Source organism: Anolis carolinensis, chromosome 1, assembly GCF_035594765.1.
Source record: "Anolis carolinensis isolate JA03-04 chromosome 1, rAnoCar3.1.pri, whole genome shotgun sequence".
Classification (NCBI taxonomy): domain Eukaryota; kingdom Metazoa; phylum Chordata; class Lepidosauria; order Squamata; family Dactyloidae; genus Anolis; species Anolis carolinensis.
In genome coordinates this window covers 276,533,355-276,542,618 of record NC_085841.1, presented here as the reverse complement: position 1 = coordinate 276,542,618, position 9,264 = coordinate 276,533,355, and the positions used below count along the sequence as shown (strand labels likewise).

Below are 9,264 nucleotides of genomic sequence, written 5' to 3'. Positions count from 1 at the left end.
GGAGCATCCCTACAAGAAAACTCGGATCGGCTGTGTCTCCCTCCTCTCCCACTTCAGGAGTATAGTGACACATGCATTTCAAGCCTTGAACAATGTTGGAATTTTCCCTGTAAGGAAAAAAAAATCAATATAGTCACGTGGAAGATATTTTTATAGCTCCAATATAGGGCCCAGTCCCACTGAGGCCTCCAAGACATAAAGTAGGGCATAATGGAATATGAATAACCCATGGTGAACCCATTTCAAGTCTGATAGGTCTGCTCTAAGTTTGAGTAATGGAGCCAACCTAACATAGCAAGAAATTAAAATAAGAAAAATGATGTATATTCTGGATAGCAGTTGTTAAGGGATCCTAATATTTTCTCAACAAATAGTTTATCTGCTATATGCATGGTGCAGTGGTTTGAGAGTTGGGCCACGACTGTGGAGAATAGGGTTTGAATTCTCGCTCAGCTGTGAAAACTCACTGGGAAACTTTGGTTAAGTTGCACACTCAACCTCAGAAAAACCCATGATAAATTCACCATAGGGTAGCCATAAGTCATAAATGGCTTGAGGGCACCCAACAAATATACTCAAATGTAAACATACAAATCGAAGTCATTATTGGGTTTACATTTGGGGTTCTCAGAATTATGTATGTGTGCATATGCATTGGGGTGTATGTCTCTGTATGTGTACAAACGTGCGCACACACCCCAAAGTGATGCTTGTTAATCTTGGAAACCATGCCATAGCTCAAGGGTATGCTATGAAAGAGCATGTGATTCATGATATGAGTAATCTTTCCTCTTAAAAATATGCTAAAGCTGGAAGTTGTGTGCCCCTAGGAGGTAACTGGGCAGCAACTATCTGAATGCCTCACTGCTGGCTGTGACAGCTAGGGGTGATGGGAAATGTAGTCTCAGGCTACACATTCCTCAGCCCTGCATTCTATGAATCTGGCAGCTATTTGTAGGAAGTAGCGCCTGTCTTCAGCTGCTGAGAGCTCAGTGCTGTCATCATAGTTATAGCACACATAGGATTTATTGCATGAAGACATCCAGTCCCTCGGTTCCTGAGTGGTGAAATTACTCATTACATGCTCAGAGGTATGAACAAATACTTAAATTGTTTAGGTATCAGCTCAGACACTGTAGAGATTTCTCCTGGCTTGACCTAATTTCTTCAAAGGATGTGCTGCTCTTTGCCCCAGTTCAAGTGTCTTTTTTAAAATACACACAAAAAGTCAGGGCCCTTCCAGACTGGCCCTATATCCCAGGATCTGATTCCAGGTGTTCTGTTTATCCCAGATTATCTGACAGTGGGGACTCATATTGTTGTCGACCGCGTTTTAGGGGATCGGGCCCTTAAGGAGGGACCCGATCCGGTCCTGAGAGAACGGACCTTGGCGAAGCCAAAAGGAGAATTATGAGCCGCAATACAACCTGAAACCGAAATGAAGAAGGTCCGCCAAAGTTGAAGGAAAATCCGCCAAGGAGTCTTTATTGAGCAATTCAGCTGAAGAGGACTCTAGTAGCGATCATTCGGTCTACTAGGGTCCCACATAATCAAAATAAAGCCATATTTATACAAAATTTCAGTCTGACAGCCCTTTGAATTTCCCGCCCTGCTCCCCCGCCCATCTGATCGTTGATAGGCTAGAAGGTTGAACGAGGTGGGCTTTCGTTTCCCGCCTTGCTCCGTTGGCCCAATAGGAAGCTGCCTTTTGTCTCTACTCGGGCCAATCAGGAAAGAGAAGGCGGGAGTTATTGAAACAATGAGGTGACAGGGCAGGAACTATCGGATTAATTCCTGCTAGACTGATTTCTAAAGGGATTAATGGCAGCAATCAAGGATGTCCGGGTTTCTGTCACATATACAGATTTTAGATATGCCTTGGGGTGTCAGGGGTGGAAGTAAAGATGGGTGGTGATGAGCCATATTGACAGGCTCTGCAGGGCGCCTTCCTGAGGTGTCCTGGTTTTTCCTTTGGATGAGATATGACAATGTTTGCCTTGGGGCGAATCACCTTTAGGTCAATACTCCGAATTCGGCGACTCAAGCCCTATATTGTCCATGCAATCTGAATTTGATTGGGTTTAGTGAGATATGACAATGTTTGCCTTGGGGCGAATCACCTTTAGGTCAACACTCCGAATTCGGCGACTCAAGCCCTATATTGTCCATGCAATTTGAATTTGATTGGGTTTTAGCGGGGGCAGATTATCCTTTTGTTTTTGGGAAGGGAAGCCTGGGTCATAGGAAATGGGATAACTTCTGGGGTTCAGGTTGAGTTCAAAATATTTCCTATTTGATTTCATGACTTGACAATTATATGAAATAAAATGAAAAATAAAATAAAGTTGGAATATAAACCATGCTGGGAAAAATACATATTTTCCGGGGATCCCAAAGAGTACAAATACATATAGGCAGATAGATAGATTTCATGGAAATAAGAGAATTCATAAAAGTGAGTTACACTGCATAAAGGGGAATCATGAATGGTATAAACAATTGAAAATATTTGATAAGAACGAAGTTCATGACATCTGGAGAACCCAGCATGGAAATTCATAAAAGTGGAGTTTTAGCAGCATGATTTTATAATTCATGAAGTTGTTATCTCTTGCCTCAGAGTGCAGGGATAATCCACAGTAAACTCCAGTAAAAAGTCTCAATCACCTTCTATTATAAATATATGGAATATAGAACATAAAGTCTTGATTTTTGAACTATCTTTTACAAAGTCCGGGGGGGGGGGAGGGTGGTCACCTCGATCACAATATAAACCAATTGAAAGCAGAAAACCTGGGATCAAATCCTGGGATATAGGGTCTGTCTGGAAGGGCCCCCAGTGTACTAAGGTTTGATTGCTTGAACACAACACTGGGAGTTCAAATCCCAAGGGTTCAGATTCCAAGTCAGCCATGGGCAAAGTCACATTCTCTTAGACTGAGCAATGGCAAACGTTGTCTGAATAAAATGTGGAAAGAAAACCCTATGAGAGGACTGACAGAAGGAGGAATTGGCCCGAAGGCATGTAATATACAGGCGCCACATGTAAAAACAGATGGGGATCTACAGCCAAGACAAGTTTCCTTATACAGTGGCCCATTGGTATCCACTGGGGTTTGGTTCCAGGACCTGCTATGGATCCAAAATTTGTGGGGTCTCAAGTCTCATTATATACAATAGTGCAGAAGATAGGGGAATTCCAGAGAAGAAACAGCCAGAGCCAGATAACACTTCCCAACAAAGGATTCCCCCAGGCAGGAAACAGCTAGGCTTTGAAGCTGCAAGGCTATTATCAAGCTGGCCAATTGCAACATTTACTCTTGCCTTGGCAGACAAGAGTTCTTTCTCCCACCCGGAACAAAATTCCACAGATATATAAACCCCACTTGCGTAGTTTCCAACAGACCTCACAACCCCTGAGGGTGCCTGCTATAGATGTGGGCAAAACGTCAGGAGAGAATGCTTCTGGAACATGCCCATACACAGGGCTGTAGCTGGGGGGGGGGGAATAGGATTTCACTCCCCCCCCCCCCGGAATTGTTCAGGGTTAAAAAAAAACTGGTTTACTCATGAATTTTAACTGGTTAACCAAATCCCCATGAGTGCTGAAGTTTATCTGTCTTGAGTGTCCACTGAAGTTTATCGATGGAGCCTGATTTCTAAATTATTTTGTGTTATGGAACTATTCTTCATGATTCGCTAAAAAAAAAATTCAAAGCCCTTCCCCCAAACAATTTTTTGGCTATGGTCCTGGCCATACAGCCCAGAAAACTCACAGCAACACAATAAATAATATATTTTAAAGAAAGGTTTTCATGAGGTATGTTGTGTCCCCATACACTTCGTTATTACAATGTACAGTAGAGTCTCACTTATCCAACATAAACGGGTCGACAGAATGTTGGATAAGCGAATATGTTGGATAATAAGGAGGGATGAAGGAAAAGCCTATTAAACATCAAATTAGGTTATGATTTTACAAATTAAGCACCAAAACATCATGTTATGCAACAAATTTGACAGAAAAAATAGTTCAATATGCAGTACTGCTATGTAGTAATTACTGTATTTACGAATTTAGCACCAAAATATCACAATGTTTTGGAAACATTGACTACAAAAATGCTTTGGATAATCCAGAACGTTGGATAAGTGAGACTCTACTGTATGTATCTGTCTGTACCTCTTATATAAAGTTGGCTTAACCTCTGGTTTGCTGACAAAATTGAGTTCCTGTGTGGCGAAAAGATGCATGTCTGAAAAAGTGTGTCACCAACATGAACTGTTTGGAAAGTTCATTCTACTGGGCTGTAGAATGAATGCCTTTGACCTGCCGGGGCTCAATGCTTATGGAAACCTGGGAGGTGTCGTTGGGCAAACTCTGTGGCCTTCTCTGCCAGAGAGTGCCGGGGCCTCCGCAAAGGACAAACCCCAGGATTGCATAGCCATGAGCCACTGGAGGTGGTCAAATGGCATGAAGCGGGGCGCCAAGGCCTCCCTCCCTCCCTGGGCTAATGATGACCACCAGAGGAGGCTGGGCTCTAATTGGCCCCCGCCCGCCCGCGCTCTCCCTCGTCACCCGCCCCCTGGCCCCGCCCCCTCCCCGCATCCCTGGCCGGTGCTGCTTCGTGGCCCGGGCTTGGTCTTCTCCGCGCAGCAGCCAAAGAGCGCAGGAAGAAGTCCTTGCTTTCCGTGGAGGGCCAAGCGAGGCTTGAAGAGACCCCTCTCTCTCTCTCTCTCTCTCCCCGCCCAGCGGTTTGAAGGTGGGTCGCCGCATCAGGAAGGCGAAGGAGGAAAGAGCCGGCGGAGCATCCCCGCGGGTACCAAGGGAAGGCGAGGGTCCCGGGGCGAAGTGGCTGTGGCTGAGGGGATCTGGGAGGAAGGGCGGCTACCTGGGCAAGACAGAGGCCAGGGCAGGGGACGGGAGGGGAGGGACTGCCAGCTCTGCAGACCTACAAGCGCCGAGGGGCCGAGGAGCCGAGTTAGACCGGGGAAGGAGCTCCTCAGACTGGCTTTTGGCAGGACCGAGTGGGCTCTTACCGGGGCTTCCCGGGGTCTGGCTAAGGGAGACTCCGGGATATCCGTGCTCCAGTCAGTCCCCTGTCAATGTGTTGTCGAAGGCTTTTATGGCCGGAATCACTGGTTGCTGTGAGTCTTCCGGGCTGTATGGCCATGTTCCAGAAGCATTCTCTCCTGACGTTTCGCCTACATCTATGGCAGGCATCCTCATAGGTTGTGAGGTCTGTTGGAAACTAGTCAAGTGGGGTTTATATATCTGTGGAATGTTGTTCCGGGTGGGATAAAGAACTCTTGTCTGCTGAGGCAAGAGTGAATGTTGCAATTGGCCAGCTTGAGTAGCATTGAATAGCCTTTCAGCTTCAAGGCCTGGCTGCTCAGGGGATCCTTTGTTGGGAGGTGTTAGCAGGCACTGATTAATTTGTGTCTGGAATTCTCCTGTTTTCTGAGTGTTATTCTTTATTTACTGTCCTGATTTTAGTGTTTTTTTTTTAATACTGGCAGCCAGATTTTGTTCATTTTCACAGTTTACTCCTTTCTTTTGAAATTGTCTGTTGAAATGTGTTGTCGAAGGCTTTCATGGCCGGGATCACAGGGTAGTTGTATGTCTTTCGGGCTGTGTGGCCATGTTCCAGAAGTATTCTCTCCTGACGTTTCGCCCACATCTATGGCAGGTATGGAACCATACCTCACAACCTCTGAGGATCCCTGCCATAGATGTGGGCGAAACGTCAGGAGAGAATACTTCTGGAACATTGCCACACAGCCCAAAAGACATACAACAACCCTGTCTGTTGAAATTTTAATGGCTTCTCTGTGTAGCCTGACATGGTGGTTGTGAGAGTGGTCCAGCATTTCTGTGTTCTCAATTAATATGCTGTGTCCAGGTTGGGCCATCAAGTGTTCTGCTATGTCTGACTTCTCTGGTTGAGTTAGTCTGCAGTGCCTTTCATGTTCCTTGATTTGTGTTTGGGCAATGCTGCATTTGGTGGTCCCCATGTAGACTTGTCTGCAGCTGCATGGTATACAAGCTGACAGGGAACTGCCTCAAGTCCCCTGTCAGCCTAAGGCGACCCCATGGATTTCATGAGGTTTTCTTAGGCAAGGAACACTCAGATGTGGTTTTACTGGTTCTTTCTTTTGAAACCTAGCTGACAGTACCAACTTGGGCTGGCCCTGCTTAGCCTCCCAGATCACTTTAAGGGAATTTCAGCTAATTCACTCGGTCTCCAAAAACCCGGACTTGAAGGGACACTCACATGGGATGTCTGCCTAGCCCCGCCCCCTACTCCTGCTTCCCTGGCATTATAAAATGCTTCCCTGCTGGGCTCCTGTATGGGGGTCCCTCCTTTCCAGAACTCGTGTCCCACTGTTCAGTGTCTTTTAAGTAAATTAACCTCAATATCAGGTTTTCCCTCCTACTTTGCCAGGACATTGCTGCCCTTCGAGTACAGTAGAGGCAGTGATGCAGCAGAGTCCCAACTGGCAGGGTCAAAGCCCCAGGACTCCTGAATCAGCAGAGACTCTCAGCCTACCCTTTTCCCTCCCAGTTTAGCTGCAATCCTCACAATAACTGGGAGAGAAATAGATGCTTTTGGCCACAATGTATGTGATGAGCTATCCCTGTCGTGGTGTTAGTTGGTCTTGAATGAACCACGTTCATTAGCTTTACAAAAGACCTGCTCCTAGTGAGGAAAAAAAACAGCGAGAGATTTTGTGTGTGCCCATATATACATGCATGCAAGTGAACATAGATAAAATACCTGGATTTTTGAGCACTTGGTGGAAACGCTACTGTAGGGAATTTTTACAAGGAGGGCCTGCTCTCAAAATTTGCCCATTCAACCTCTGAATACAGTAGAGTCTCACTTATCCAACATAAATGGGCCGGCAGAATGTTGGATAAGCGAATATGTTGGATAATAGGGAGGGATTAAGGAAAAGCCTATTAAACATCAAAATAGGTTATGATTTTACAAATTAAGCACCAAAACATCATGTTATACAACAAATTTGACAGAAATAGTAGTTCAATATGCAGTAATGCTATGTAGTAATTACTGTATTTACGAATTTAGCACCAAAATATCACAATGTTTTGGAAACATTGACTACAAAAATGCATTGGATAATCCAGAATGTTGGATAAGTGAGTGTTGGATAAGTGAGACTCTACTGTATATGCAACTTGAGAGAAGCAGCACCTCCCCTCAGAACTGCCTCCATTGTTACCTTGTTAAGGCTGCTTGCTCCCTAAAATAGCCATATTTTGGAAGTAAATTTGGTAGTCCTTTCATTCATGTTGCTCAGTCTTAAGTTATTTGTGGGAATGGCTAGACCTCATTACATAAGCCCCCAAGCCCCAAATCTATTGCTGAAAATCTCAGATACATTCCTTGTGAGCTTGGATGTTATTGGTGGTTTTCAAGGAGAGATTAAGGCTCCTCACACACCCCATATCCTCTCATTCCCTTCTGAAACCTAAGGAGGCCAGTGAGTGATGATCTCTTTTCTGTTCTCAGTTGTCACATGAAGGGGGATACCAGTTGGAAAGGCCCTCTCTACCTGCTGTGTCCTCTTCCCAGTCTTCTACTTCCATGGCAAATAAGTTTCAGGAGCAAGCAGGGAAGGAATTCATTGGCAACAATGAAAACTTTTCCTGAGTTTAATTCTGTAAGTTAGGGGCCGTTTTCTTCCAGGACAGAATATGGCAGGCAGCAGTGTGGGACAGAATAAGGCTGAATGGAATGAATAAATGAATGAATGAATGAACGGAGTGAAGGATGGGATCGAGATTGCAAACTAGCAACATATTTTTACCTACCGATTCTTTTTTTCCAGGGCTATGGCTGATTTACATTATTAAACTATTCTTGCTATTACAAGTCCTGGTAATTATTCTCAGTTTACATACCTGTGAAATATTACCCAAATATCCTTCCAAGACCACCTCCCTCCCATGGATACCTGAATCCTATATACTTGGGCCAGAAACATAGCATAGAATATCTGTGGAGGACCCAGAGAGGCCTGCCTATAAACACTTCCCAGGATAATATACTGTACTTCGGAGTATGGGTAAATTAAACTATGGATGACTATGATTAACAGGCCATATTATAGATATAAGCACATGAAGATCTTGCAGAGACTGTGTCTTTTGTGCCTGTGTTCAGAGCTCTTCTTGTGCCTAACAGAGCTCTCCATACTGACTCATTAGTAATTCTTTTAAGCTTGTCGGAAGGGATGAGTTCCTTCTGTCTCAAAAGTCTGCTCTGGTCTTCTAAGTTTTATTTGTTTTTCAGGGACTCTGTTTTGAAGATGTTCCAATTTGGCTCAAGACTCCTGTTCCTGCCCATCCTTCTTGGAGTGGTGAATGCTGCTCCTGCTTTAGAAGGTGATGGAGAAGAGCAGCCGAATGAGGAGATTGTCGTAACCTTTCCCAGGGATGAAGCCAGTCTGAATGAAATGTTCCGAGAAGTGGAAGAGCTGATGGAGGATACTCAGTATAAGCTGAGCAATGCCGTCAAAGAGGTGTGACTCTCCCTCCAAACTTACTTGTACAGCATTGTAGGCTTAGAATAAAATAGAGGGAGTCCCCAAGTTACAAACAAGATAGGTTCTGTAAGATTTGTTCTTAAATTGAATTTGCATGTAAGTCAGAACAGGTACATTTTAAAGTGTAATTCTATATATATATATATATATATATATATATATATATATATATATATAGAAAGTGAGGTGAGATCTTCTTCAACAGGGGCATAGACAGAAAAACAAACACCACAGAGATGTTAACCCTTCTCTCTCTATATATATAGGCTTTGGATAGCATAGAGAAGGGGTAACATCTCTGTGGTGTTTGTTTTTCTGTCTATGCCCCTGTTGAAGAAGATCTCACCTCACTTTCTGTTCCTGTGATCAGAGCCGGTCCAACAATGAGGCGAATTAAGCGGTCGCTTCGGGTGCCAAATATACGGGGGCGCAGTCGAGATTGCTTTTTCTGTTGATTTGTTGTAAAACATGATGTTTTGGTGCTTTATTTGTAAAATCTTAATGTAATTTGATGTTTAATAGGCTTTTCCTTAATCCCTCCTTATTATCCAACATTTTCGCTTATCCAACGCTTTTATTTTTCAGTAATTGTTTTTTTTTTTGGGGGGGGGTGCCAAAATTCTGTTCGCCTACACTTGAAAAATACCTAGGGCTGGTTCTGTCTGTGATAGTTGGATTTTGAAAAATGTG

At 44.1% G+C, this 9,264-nt stretch overlaps 1 protein-coding gene across 2 annotated transcripts in view; it reads left to right on the top strand.

The window, feature by feature from the left end:
- Positions 1–4,592: 4,592 nt before the first annotated feature.
- The window catches only part of dkk3 (dickkopf WNT signaling pathway inhibitor 3), a 39,440-nt gene continuing 34,768 nt past the window's right edge, over positions 4,593–9,264 (top strand). Inside the window, exons 1-2 of one of the 2 annotated variants that reach the window (XM_003224184.4) lie at positions 4,593–4,763; positions 8,322–8,550. In XM_003224184.4, the coding sequence (XP_003224232.1) occupies positions 8,338–8,550 (213 nt within the window). In that variant the 5' untranslated portion in view covers positions 4,593–4,763; positions 8,322–8,337. Of the gene's footprint in view, positions 4,821–8,321; positions 8,551–9,264 lie in introns of both variants that reach the window. The other variant, XM_008115938.3, reaches the window with a different exon arrangement.